Below are 13518 nucleotides of genomic sequence, written 5' to 3' on the forward strand. Positions count from 1 at the left end.
CATACTTGTGAGATGGGAGTAATTATATTTATTTTTACCTCTATTCACAAACCAAAACAGGAAGAGGTGCAAAGAAGAACACTCTAGTTCACACAAGGGTTAGCTACCCTGCCCATGAAGATGATAGTGTTCAGAGCAACTTCCCTTATGAGAACCAGGAAGGGCCTGTTGGCCTTGAAGATCACCCTGTTGGGGTTCAGCGAGCGGCCGGCAATCACGAGGGCGGTGCTAGCTGCTGCTTCACTGCCTTCCTCGTTTACCTGCGGGTCAAACAGGAAACTGCTGCATTAGCTGCTCTGCAGTTCCTTAGACACAGGGACGTCACACACAGACACAGCTACTCCTCCAAGTGCCATCTGCTGCCCAGTAGAAAGGACCCTTGGTCAGCTCGGGTTCCCTCCGGAACCTGCTGTTCCTCACTCCTCCACCCAGTGAAGGCTGATGTGAGCATTTGGATTCGTTCAAGCCTTTGGCTGGACCCATTCAGGTCACCCCCAAACCAGAAATCTGGATGTAGACAAGACTGTCACATTTCTGGCTGGCACCACGGTACCTGGTATTACAACAGGATTATGTTGTGCTCTGTGCTAAGAGAGATTGTGACTCAAGATCAGAGCTCTACAGTTGTAGTTTCACTCCTGGAGCATCAGGATCCCAGATCTAAGTACCCCAGGCAGCCACTCAGGACCTAGGGCCTATGAAAAAGAGGAGGGCACTCTGGCTGGAGGAGACGAGTATGTCTTGGAGTAATAGACTGAAACAATGGTATTTGTGCTCACAAGCAGAACCGCCACCAGTCTAGAGGGAGACACCTTTAGAAAATTGTACTTGGGGACCCAGAATATCACTAAAACTGTGCTTGCCTTTTCATGAAATTCCTCTGCTGGCTCCTTCCCCTTAAGGTCTGTGTAGCTGTTTGACCAGCTTCAGGAGAGAGAGTGGGAGGGAGGGTGGAAGGAGACCCCAGGGCTTCTGGGTGGGGCTGTATTGTGGCTCGCCTCCGGAGGAGGAGACTATGGCTTTGGGGTTGGGCACTGGAAATGTGGCTTTTCCACATTGTCTCTGGCTGTTACCTATACTCCAACAGCCAGTGAAACAAGTCCAAAGTTACAAGTCACAGGAGTATTGATGAATGAACAATAAAGCAGATGGAAATAGAAAAGCAGCAGAAGGGAGAGCAAACGGAGGTGTGCTTACCTCCAGGAATGCCTTATGGAATGCGTCTGAGATGAAGAGGTCATCCCGGCCTCCAGCAACAATACCTACAAGGAGGAGCGTAGGCTCTGTGACCTGAGAAAGTCGGCTCAACCCGCAGAAAGGAATTCAGTTTGAGGTCAGAGGTCCTTTGGGGCTTTTTTGAAAAATAGGAAGCAATCCTGGACCCTCACCTAATGACACCCTCAAAATGAACGCGTGTTGACAGTAATAAAGTACACCGAGCTTATCAGCCTGGCTCCTGTGAGTTTGATGCTTTAGCCCTTGGTGGGGTAGGGGGCAGGGGACTCTGTTCTTAAAAAAATATTCACTCTGGTAGGAATACCTTTCTTTCCAGTCTGGCAACATTTTAAAGACAGGGATTGGTTTTCAGACCTAGTTTAAAGACAGCCTATTAAAGGTAAATCCAGTTACCTAACATTGTAAACTGAAAGGTCTGGCTGGCTGTCCAAGTGACCTTAAGGCAAGCACACGAACCCTTTGGAATATCGGGTGAAGGGCTACTAAATGTCAGCTACGCCTATGTTGTGGGACTCAGATGTCCCCAGCTCTTCATATCTGTCTCTCTGCTCTGAATTCTGATGCCTTTTCAAGTTCTTCTCTGCCTGATCTCATCTCTATCAGTGACAGGCTCAGGGTTCCCCTGCCAACTGGGCCTGTGGAGACCCAACAGCTAAGTCCCCCTTTTCCAGAAGAGGAAACTGAGGCCTCAAGAGAGACAGGGAGTTCCCTGAGTTAGCAGTAGAACCGGGATTAGAACCCAGGTGTCAGACTCGTGGCTCTTTTCTACTCTCCCTTCCACTCCCACTCTCCCACCTTTGGTCAAACCACCTTGGGGCAGGAAAAGGAGGAAAGTCCTTTCTCAACTAACCGGGGAGCCTGGACTTCTCCGGGCTGAACAGGTCCACAAGGCCCATGTCCTGCAGCTTCTCCTTCACGCTGAAGCTGTCCTCGATGCGGAAGCGGGGCACGTGGACCACCAGCATCGTCTCTGCCAGCCCGTCCAGCCACTCCTGCAGCACCTCGGGGGTGAGCTGCTGCTCCACCTTGGCCAGGCTCTTCTCAAGCTTGGGCAGGATGAGCACCATGGTGATGTCATCACCCTTGAAGGGCAGCTCGAGCACCTGGGTACCTTCCGCCACAGTCCGATAGCGGAACTTGCCCTCCTGGTACATCATGGATGCCGAGCACAGCTGGTCATCGGCTTTGTGAAAATGTTCTGTCCTTGTGTTCTCAGCGCTGAACTTTGACTTCCACAGGCCCTGGAAGAAGACATCAGGTGGCAGAACCACAAAACAAGAAGACCAGGAACATCGGTAAGAGGCTACTGACATGGGCATATTCTCATTATTTCATTACATTAATGTGAATGTATAATTAATAGGAAAAATGACTAGAGGGGTCTGCGTGGAAAAATGAATGATGATTGTGTCACAGTGATGGAGTCAGGAGAATTTTCTTTCTGGGAACTTGCCTGTATGTCCCAGATTTTTAGCAGTGACTGTTTATTTGCTTTTATAATGAGAAAACTAAAAATTAAAACCAAGAACAACCTACTGGCCTCTTTACAAGTTTCTCCTTGAGTTTAAATCTAATTGCCTTTTGCTTTCTGTCTCCCACCAGCCTCTTCCTCCATGGGCTCTGTCCGAATGAATACAGGCCACACGCAGATAATAACCCCAGGGGGTTGTCTGGGAGCCCTGCCAGGCAGAGGGTGGGTCCTGGCCAAGTTCCCATTCAGTGGGGCAGGATACAGGACACTCCAAAATGCCTGAGCTGTAATGACCATTCCTGTCATCTGGCTCTTTGATTTGGGGACAAGTCATTTAACTCTTTGAGCTGTGAGTCTTCCTCTAGCATTCGGAGCTGGTGATCACTAGTATTTGTAGGGCGCTCATTGTGTGCGAGGCACTGCCCCAAGCATTTTACATGCATTAACTCAGTCCCCTCAGTAACCCTGTGAGGTGGGTGTATCATTATCAGCATTTTACAGATGCAGAAATCAGGCAGAGAAAGGTCTCCGGTAGCTAGGCCAAGTTCACGCAGTTGGAGATGGGAGAGTCTGGATTTAAACTAAATCCAGCCTGTCTAAGCGGCCCAAGGTCTCATTTGTGATGTTAGGAGGATCAGGAGGGCTAATGCATGGCAAAGTGTTCTGTAAACGGTCATAGACACTAGAAATCTAACCTACTCCGCTCTTGGAGAGAGGAAACCCCAAGCAACAGAGTGGTTGGCCACAGCAGTGGCTGGCTAAACCCTTGGGCCCTGTCGGGGAGGGGGATACATATGGAGCAGGACCCAGGATGGGCAGATGTGCCACAGTCCCACCTGCCTTCCACGGGTGACCCTCCTGATGTAGGTTAGTACCTTGAAGTAAATGGTGTTGACCAGCACCAGGACAGTGAGCTCGTCAATAGCGCCCTGGGGAATGACGTCAGTGATACGCCCTTCGGTCTTATTGGATATCCACCGGTTGATGGTCACTCTGGATAGCTCTGCATTTTCCTAAGGAGAACAGGAAACAAACCTACCCACCTGAGCTATTCAATCGTCTTCTCCACTTCCCCGTGTAGCATTTTTTTTAATCCCTCTGCCCTTTCCCACCATGTGGTTAAGCCATCACTCCAACCCAGACCGGGGAAACCTCACCTATCTAGTACGGTGCATGGCACATGAGTTCAGGTTTCCAAAACATGTTCTCTGGGAAGCTAATGTGGGATGAGGGATTAGGGAAGGGGACAGGAGGGATGTTCACGTGATCAAAAGTCTGAGAAATGCTCCTTGAATTAACGTCAATAGACTTCTTGATTACAAGATTTCTCAGACACCTAATAGGTTCAGGTGCTCATGAATTTCCAAGAGGAGAACATAACTCGCACCATATGCCAATTTTATTTGACCATGGTAACTTTAAGACCTTGAATTAAATAAGGGATCTGGTAGGACTGGCATCTCCAGAATAGCTTTGGGCATATATGTGAACTTAGTAGGTGAGATGAAGAATTTATTATTTGCACAACTCTGTCAGAGCATCCACTACAATCCATAGATACCATTGACTTACCAGGTTTCAAGCAAGAGTAAGTATTCCAGGGGTTCTGACTGCACTGTCCCCCTCCCTCTGCCTTTAACTGGATCCTGCTTCTCTATCTTAGTCGAGAGGAAGAGCTCTGAGGTCAGGGACGTGTGTAACTCACCTTGAAGTCCAGGGGCTGGAGCTTGGCTCCGTAAACCACCTCACTGATGTCCTGGTAGGTCTCATTGAACGTAAGGGATTTGTCTCCGAAGAGGCGGTTGGCTGATACCAACTGGGAGGATTTGTTGGCTTTTCGATAGAGCCGGCAGTTCAGTTTGGCAAAGAAAAAGTGGATCTGATCCGATGTCTTCTCGGAGATGGTATCAAACTTAAAAACCTGTAGAAGCCAAAAGAAAATGGTGGTGGTGCCATGGGCGGTGAGCACAGTGCCGTCGGCCCCTGACCAAGAGCCACCTCAGTTGTGAACTTCAAACGCAGTGCCTGGCGCAGCGTAAGCGCTCAGCTCGTGTTTCCTAACCGAGTGCGTGGGTGGAAGGAGAATGAAGGGTAGGAAAGATAAAAGGGAAAAGAGACAAAGGCCCTGGGCTAGCCCCTGAAGCCTCTAACGGGCTGTAGAGCAAGACACAGTAAGGAGCCGGGCAGAAGGGCTGGGGACTGTACCTCCATCAGCTCCTTGAGGGTGTTGTCACAGGCACCCAGCTTGGCCATAGCAAAAGCTGTGGAGATACTCAGGGGCGACAGGAAAATGTTGTCATTGTTACTCTTGGAGTCCGCCAGGTGCTGATAGAAGGCAGTGGCAAAGCGGGAATTGGCCTTGGACAGTTCCCAGACCCGCGGGTTGGTGGCCTCGGGGATCTTCTGGTCTGAGCCCTCCTCCTCCGGTGCCTTCTTCTCTGGGGAGCGGTAAATGCACATGGGATTCACAGGGATGTCCCGAGGCTTGGCTGTGCAGATGTCCTCCACAGGGCTCCAGTGACAGGTCACACAGCCCCAGAGGCCAATGAGCAGCACGGACAGAAGACATACCCTCCTATAGGGGACAGAAAGCTGAGTTAAGCTAGGCTGGGAGACCCCCTATCCCCACTGCCCGTCACAGATGTGCCCCAGTAAAGCATAGGATGCCAACCCACCCGTGTGACCTTGGACTTTGTGAAGTACAAGAGCCCAGGACAAGTCCAGTCCTGGCCTCCTTGCAAGCGGATAGTTCGTGTTGAAGTTGGAATCAACTGCTGAAGCAACTGATGGATATTAGAAGTACTTTGTGCCCCAGGTCCCCTACTGGGAGAAATAAGAATGCAGAGCTTCCGGCGGTGAGATGGGCCCTGAAAGTCAGGCTGGAAGCTTGAGCGCCCCATGGAGATTGAGGGGGGCAGCAGGAGCCACTTACAGAGCTGTTTAGGGAGTACCCCGGGAAGGGAAGTAATTTAGCCTGATGGTAAAGGACTGGCAGGATTTTCATTGAACACAGAGGGGTAAGAGGGGACGAGTCGGCAAGGGCACTTGCCACGTGCCAAAGTCTCCCACATTGGTAGCTCCAGCCCCGTTGTTGGCTGGACAACCCCACCTGGATGTCCAGCCTATTCCTTAGACAAATACAACCAAGCTGGACGTGTAAGTCCCCCCACACACCTGCTTCTCCATGTGCTCTGACCCAGCAGATGGGACCCTCAAGCACCCTGTGGTCCACTCCAGAAAACTGGGATTCACCCTGGTCCCTCCCTCTCACCCTCCTCATTTAGTCAGACCTGGGTTCGCTTAATCTTCCCCTTGCTCTCTCATGGCCTGAGTTCAGGCCTTATCATTTTCTGTCGCCTGGAAATCTTAAGAGCTTCCAACATGAGTTCACGAAAGGTACATGAAACTAATGTCCCTTTTTGAAAAAGGAGATCACGAGGTTGGCAAATTAGAATTGGGACACCCAAGTAAGCAAACCCAGAGATAAACTTTCTTGTAGTATTTTGTCGAGAAGACAGAGTGGGCCAGGGCTTCCTCTGGCTGACTTGGGTCTGTGGGTCTGGCAAAGGGAGTCTGTACGTGGGTACCGAGTCTTTTCAATCCTTCCCTGGCAGAAAAAGACAGGCTCGCAGGGCAGAACAGATCTGCCGAGGAGGCCTGCTGGGCAAGTGTGGGCCTGGCAGGACGCTGGGGGCAGCTGAGGGTACTTGCTCGTGGGTGATCTGAGGCCAACTTACAGCCCTTTGCAGAACAGAGGCCCGGAGTGGAGGAGGGGTGGGGGGGGAGAGATGGGAGGCGGGGGGAGGGGGAGCAGAGAGGGCATCTCACCACTCATCTGCCCTCTGTTGCTTCCATTTCCCATTGTGCCCCTCAGCGACATTTACAAATACAAGTGGAGGCTGAGGGGGCCCTGGGAGCTCTGTTAAACACAGAAAAACCAAGATGGCCGAGCCACAGCCTCACATTTGGCTTCCTACAGCAACCCGATCAAGGAGAGAATGTGTGTGTCGAGGGGGGGGACCGGCACTGCGAGGACAGAGAACAGGGCTGAGGCCCTTTGGTCAGAGGTCACCGAGATCTTGGAGGAGGGCAACCAAGGGGAAGGAAGAGCAAAAAGGGAGGTGGGAGGGCCTCACAGATTAGACTGGCCTCATTCCAGAGGCATGGCGGGCCGGGATGCCCCTCCGGGGGTCTCCTGGACGGCTGTGAGGGCGGGGCTGGCGCAGTGCCTTCGCACAGTGGGAGAAAGAGGCCCCTTGGTTTCTTGGGCTGAGAACCCAAGGTGTGGCTTAGGGAAAGGCCTTACCCCAAGAGGGGGGCGGAGGGAGGGCGCTCGGAATGACATCCTGCAAACAAGCTGTCTTTGATTGTAACCACCTGGTCTTCTCGAAGGTGTGGAGGTCATCCTCGCGGGTCCTTCAGAGGTCAGAGCACCCAGTGGGGGCCTGCACAGGGGAGGCTCACCCTGCTTACCTTCTTCCAGCGCCTGCTGGTCCTATCCCATTGGAAATCATGGTCGCTAATCTCCCACAGGGCTGGGCAGGTGGAGATGGTGCGACCCAAGGCAATTCCTCTGGAAACTGGCTCCTTCCTCTAGATCTGAGGTTCCAGAGGCTGGGGGGGGGGGGGCTGGGGAGGAGAGGACTGAGGTCAAAGGCTGATGACCAGCTGCTGGGGTTAAGCAAAGTGTGGGGCCCAGTGGTGTTTACTTACTAGAGAAGTTTTAAAGTTCAGCCCGGTCCAGGGAAAGCAAGGCCCACCTCTCTCATCCATATTCCCTGACCCTCTTCTTACTCTTTATGGGACAGGAAAAAGAACATTCACAGAGTCAGACTTGGTCAGAAAATGCCTAGCTGAGGACAACTTTGCAGGACTTTTCCCCCGCAGTGAGCCAAACCGGGAGGTAGAAAATAGGTGAATGTAACTAGCCAAGTTGAATGTCCAGAAGCTTCTCGCCCTCTCCCTGCTCGGTGTGACACCCTCTCTTTCACAGGTTCCTTTAGGGAAAGAGAGAGAAAAGGAGAGTCCACAGTGTGTCATCAGAGCGGGGAGAAGAGGAATATTCTGGAACAAGGAGCTACCTCCAGGCTTCTAAACCGACACATCCGTGACCCAGGCCAGGACACACAGTGGTTACACCTGCGGCCCACAGATGGAACCTTCCCCACTCAGCCCTGAAGTGACAGGAGAGGGACCAGAGGGCGGCCTCGGGGTGCATGCCAAGGACGTTCCTAAGGTGGCCAAGGTTGGGAGGCACTGAACACAATTCTGCTGGGGGCTCAGGAGACAGAGCGTGGAGCAGAGAAAAACACACGCAGCCATCGGAACACTTTAAAGGCGAACAAACCAAATCACGGCTGGAGTGTATGGTCATTTTTACTTATTTTAGTTGCTGGGGACACTAAATAAATTCAGACCAATAGAGATAAAGGGCCCGTTTATGTCTTTCTCTTCCTAAATGGCCCAAAACAGGATCTCCAGGGTTTCTGCAAGAGTTCATGAGGTGAGTGTGCGCCTGTGTGATGGACTCCTTGAAGTTGGTACAGGCATAGGAAGGCTAGAGAGTTCTCTAGTCATTAGACAGGGATCTCTGTCTGGACTGAATCTTCATCAGGTGCTTGGCTGATTTAGACCCTGGACACCTTGAGGACTCCTGTGCACAGTGTGAACAGTTTCTGGGAACTGTCCTAAAGGGCCCGAGCACGCTCAGGGGCTCCTTGTCACTCCAGGTTAGAGACAGTTGAGGTCTCCTGTTCAACATCTTCAGTCCAATACACTCGGGAGTGCTACCTGTGCCAGCAGGCTCTGTCTTTGGGGCTGGGGACTCCAGTCGGGAAGACAAGCAGCAATCCCATAAGAATCAATATATACAAAATAAATATATACCGTGTCAGTCAGGTACTGATAAAGGCCATGGAGGAAAAGACAACAGGGCCAGGGGATAGGATGTGGTGGGGGGCAGGTGGGGAGGTTACCATTTACAAAGGGAGGTAGGAAGGCCTCCCTGGTGGGTGTGCAGAACACTATGTAACCCTCTGACAGGCAATGTGGAGAGACCAGCATCACAAATGCACTTACCCACTTCAGGAAACGTCTCCTACGGAGATATCTGCATGGGTGTTAGTGAGATTACCAAGTGCAACCTGATTTGTAACAGCAAACAGGAGGCCAGTCGGATAAACCAAGGTACAGCGTACACTGGAAAACTATGCCACTGGCACAAGGGGGAGGATCCTGGGTATTGATATGAAAGATCTCTGGCATAATTGAGTGGGAAAATGCAAGCTGCCCAGCCGTGTTTAGAGTATGTTCCCAACTGTACCACAAAGTGGGGAACGGGAAGGGGGAGGGGTGGAGAGACAGGGTGTGAGTCAGACATCGCTATGAACCTTATTTCTTTTTCTGTTTTTGCACATGTCAGTGCAGCACCTGTTCCAAAAGGTCTGGACTTTGTGAGCAAGGACGTATCATGATGTATTCTGCAGAGACTTGGGGGAGGGGAGTTCCGGGGCAGCACCAAAGAGGAACTGGAAGCATCTCAGTTCCTGGCTGGAGACAGAGGACACTGAGAAGCCCGGGTCAGTGTGTGCAGGTGGAACGCAGGTGTTTAGGTGACCCCGGCCCGGCAAAAATCTTCCAATAGCTGTGTAATATTCCTTCTTTACATTAGCTTAGGGCAAATTCTTTAAATCTTTGAATATGATAGGTGCCATTTTAAACACCTACTATACATATATGTTTATATAGAAAAGAATCCAGGTGTCCCCTGGCCAGGTGGCTCAGTTGGTTAGAGAGTCATCCCCTATACCAAAAAGTTGCGGGTTCTATCCCAGGTCAGGGCAAGTATGGGAGGCAACCAATCAATGTTTCTCTCTCACGCTGATGTTCCTCTCTCTCCCCCCGTTCCTCTCTCTAAAAAATCAATAAAAAAGAACCCAGTTATCACAAAATTCTATAAAATATATAAAAATTTTTGTATTATCTTTATTATTGACTAAAGTACTTTTCAATAATAAAAATAATATAAAATTTTTTGTTAAATTTTGGTAAGATCAAAGAAGACACAGAGTGAATAGGACTGAACTCTAAAGAAAAATCACAGTATGTTAACAAATGTATTAAAAACATTCAAGTGCAAGGCCTATACACACTCTGATGTGTAAGCATAGATAAAATCAAGACATTGTGTGGCCTTTACAACATCCCCACAGCCCCACAAGCTGTCTCCCATGTTCAGGCTAGATGCCTTCAGGACTTTGAAGTATTTATTTGTCACCAAATTTGGGTGCTAAGTTACTGTCCTCCCAGGAGACCCTCATTAGATGAAGAAAAGTGCACATGACCTTGACGGTGGCTGTGGTCATGCAGAAATTAGCTGACACTGTCAAACACGACAGAAATGCTGCTGTGTGATTTTCCTTTTCTGTCACTAACAAGTAGCTTCTGAGTAGCACATACCAGTAAAGGGGAATCTGTCTGACAACCCAAGTGCCCTTTGAGCTGATTTGATTAATTAACATGTAAGGAACACCTTTGTGCCAATGACTGCTCTAGACACCAGGAATAGAATGGTAAATTCAACACAGCCCTGCCCTTACGTAGCAAGTGTTCTATTGAGTGAAATAGACAATAAACAAGCCAATTTACAGACACATTCACACACGTTTTTATAAAATGCACTTACCATATATCAGGATCCTTGCTAAGTGTTTGAGAGGCTTTAGCTTATAGGATCCTCTTGTCAGAAGACACTATTATGCCCAGTTGACAGATGAGAAAACTGCTGTTTACAAGGATTAAGAACTTGGCCCAACGTACACAGCTGAGATTCCAACCCTTGTCTGCCCGTCTCACAGGACTTGTGCTCCTATGTGACAGCTGTGGAGAAAACGTCCAGGTGGAACCTCACTGTCCAATTGTTCTCCTGGGGCCAGGTTACGACATGTCACCATCTGGTTCTCCTCTGGCTAGTCTCTACCAGGTTTGTCCACGATTCCCTCAAAATCCAGGGCCCAGAAATGAAACCAGGGACTGCCACCCTTCCCTTTGGTTACCTACACTTTGTTAGAAAACATGTGTCTTGGGTGGTGGGCACACAGTGCTATAAAATCTCTAACATAGAAATCCACACCTGAAACCTATATGATCCTATTAACCAATGCCACTCCAATAAATTTAATTAAGAGAACATCTATCTCTGATGCACGTGCCAAATGTGGTTTTCACACTGGCCTCGTGGTGTTCTCACTGCACACAGCGTCCCTTGCCTCCGTCTAGATTTTGATGACCTGAACCCCTTTCTCTTGCTTTATCCTAGTCAGGTTTGATGAGGAAAGGAAAAGAGAGCTTGTATGCAGGGCAGACCGACCTGGGTCTGTTTGTCTGTCTGCACATACACACAGACACAGTGTCATCAGTATTCCGTAAAGTGTTTTAATAACTGCATATTAAATTTTTCATGGAAACTTGTAGCCATTTCTAGAAGCGGAGGCAGCCTTAAGGACTTTTCTCAGGTAAATATTAGTTCTGGAAGAGGACCCCCCACTTCTGTGTGGCCCAATTTGTCTCTTCTGAGTGGAAAAAAGTTGGAAGGAGATCATAGGAATCCTCTGCTTTGCTGTGTTCGGGGTCTGTTTGAGGCGCCAGCGAAAGGAAAGAACGTAACATTCAATCTCACACCCCCTTTTTAACACTTCCTTCAAGGTCAGCAATAAAATAAAAAATCCCTCTTCTCCTCGCCCTGCCTCCGATCTCAGCAGTAACTCCTGTAGGCAGGTAATTGAGCGGGTCCTGGCCATTGCCTCGCATCAGGCTGTTCTGTTCTTTTCTTTGGACTCAAGAGGAAGACCTTGGCGGGACAAACAGCAGAGTGGGGCTCCTCTGTGGTTACTGAGTAACTCTGAGCTGAACTCTTCCACGGAAATTAGGCAAAACATCTGGCACAAATGCCAGAGTCATCTCCACGTCTCCCGGCTTTCCAGTAGACCAGGTGGTTATGACGTTTTAATTTAGGTGAAATAAAATTTACCACACTAAACCCTGAATTATCATTTGGACAGCTTTCAGGCGAGCTTCTCAAACCACGACACTGGAATTTGTCCAAATTCTCACAACCGTTAGAAAGTTCAGTTTGGGTTTCAGGGAAACCAAATCAGAACAAATATTTACTGAACGTGTCCAGTGCCAAGACCACTAGGTCTTCAGTGTACCAGGTACTCGATAAATATTTGTGTTTGAAGAAACCCTGGTTTGGAGTAGTTCTGCTGATTAACAGGGAAATATTTTAAATTACTTCCAAGTGGAACGTTATCAAGCAAAGTAAAAATGCTTACTGATTCAGGGGAGTTGACGCCTTGTATCAACAGAAACACGGGGCAAGGGTGTTCTTGAGAGGCTGAGCGCAAGACAGCTGCATGGAGTCAGAGCTCACGGCTTCTATGAGCAGCAAGTTGTAGGTGGTGGAAGAGAAACAGGGAAGGGCAGGAGGCAGAGCACAGAGCAGAGCCAGTGGGAGAAAGTTCCCTGGAGAGATATGGGGTGAGCTGGACAGGTTGCCCAAAAGTAATAGGAAGAAACTCATAGTAAAGCTAAGGCCAAGGGTAGGTGTTTTTGTTTTTATTTAAATCCTCACCCTAGAATATTTTTTCTTTTGCCATTCAGAGAGTGAAAGGGGGAGAGGGGGAGGGAGGGGGGAGAGAGGGGAACACTGATGTAAGACAGACACATTGATTGGTTGCCTCCTGCACAAGCCCGACCAGACCCAGGGATCAAGCCTACAACCGAGGTACCTGCCCTTGACCAGAATCGGACCCGTGACTCTTCAGCCTGCAGGCCAATGGTCTAACCCCTGAGCTAGGGGAATAAGGGTTTTTAAAATTGGTTTTAAAGAGAGGGGAAGGGAGAGGGATAGAAACACCAATGAGAAACATTGATCAGCTGCTTCCTGCACGCCCCCTATTGGGGACTGAGCCAACCCAGGCATGTGCCCTGACTGGGAAAGAACCGGTAACCTCTTGGTTCATAGGTTGACACTCAACCACTAAGCTACTCTAGCCCGGCAATATTTAGTAATTTTAAAGGAAATGCCAGCCATTGTCAGTTAGGCATCTTTAAAAATATATGGAATTTCCTTATATAATCATGCTATCACCACATTGAACAAAAATGTCAGTCCCTGATATTATCTAATACTCAATACTTAATCAAATCATCCTTCCCCAATCATATAAAAAATGCCTTTGTACATTTGGTTTGTTGGAATCAGAGTCCAGTCTACATGTTGCATTTGACTTCTGCATCTTTTTAAGTTTCTTTGAATCTAGACTAGTTCCCTCCCCTCCCTTTTTTCTTATATTTACAGTGATCTCTAAGAAAAAATAAGCCTTCAGTTATCCTCTAACTGCAAGGAATGACTAATGGGTGGGTGTTTCAGGACCATTAGGAGACGTCAGTAAGAACAGAAAGCAAAACTGTATCAGGAAGGTACCAAAGCAGGTTCATGCTGCTTAACTACAGAGAGGTCTTGGCTTAAGAGAAGCCGTAGAGCCAGGGCTTTGGCTCTGAGTCATGAAGTCTTGTGGACACCGACCCCAGGGTCTCGGAGCCATCACCTTATTCCTAGTGTGCAGCATATTTAAGGCTGGACCAAACCTGAGCTCTCTGCAAAACGGGCTACTACAGGCATGTGTTTGCCTGTGCGCATCACCTACTCCCATTTTTCACCTAAAAAGAAAAAAAGGTGTAAGAAGTTAACCCCACGGTTAGAATGAGATGGCGCAGACTCACTCACAGAAAAGATGACACAGTCTCTA

The 13518-nt window shown here is 49.1% G+C and overlaps 1 protein-coding gene across 1 annotated transcript; it reads right to left on the reverse strand.

Annotated features, from left to right (window-relative positions):
• Positions 1-39: 39 nt before the first annotated feature.
• SERPINC1 (serpin family C member 1) lies at positions 40-7221 on the reverse strand. The gene is made up of 7 exons (XM_016221541.2): positions 7181-7221; positions 4913-5282; positions 4413-4628; positions 3583-3720; positions 2087-2477; positions 1198-1262; positions 40-260 (listed from the first exon to the last, which is right to left on the reverse strand). The coding sequence occupies exons 1-7, from the start codon at positions 7219-7221 to the stop codon at positions 84-86; spliced, it is 1398 nt and encodes a 465-aa protein (XP_016077027.1). The 3' UTR covers positions 40-83.
• Positions 7222-13518: the final 6297 nt, after the last annotated feature.

Source organism: Miniopterus natalensis, chromosome 19, assembly GCF_054644295.1.
Source record: "Miniopterus natalensis isolate mMinNat1 chromosome 19, mMinNat1.hap1, whole genome shotgun sequence".
Taxonomy (NCBI): Eukaryota; Metazoa; Chordata; class Mammalia; order Chiroptera; family Miniopteridae; genus Miniopterus; species Miniopterus natalensis.

Bases quoted from the DNA above. Each gene is read 5' to 3' on its own strand.
- SERPINC1 (XM_016221541.2), bottom strand. From the start codon at position 7,221: ATGATTTCCAATGGGATAGGACCAGCAGGCGCTGGAAGAAG. The intron at 4,629-4,912 runs GTACAGTCCCCA...TGGCTTCTACAG, and splicing joins CCCTCAAGGAGCTGATGGAG to GTTTTTAAGTTTGATACCAT. The intron at 2,478-3,582 runs GTACTAACCTAC...GTCTTCTTCCAG, and splicing joins TCAACACCATTTACTTCAAG to GGCCTGTGGAAGTCAAAGTT.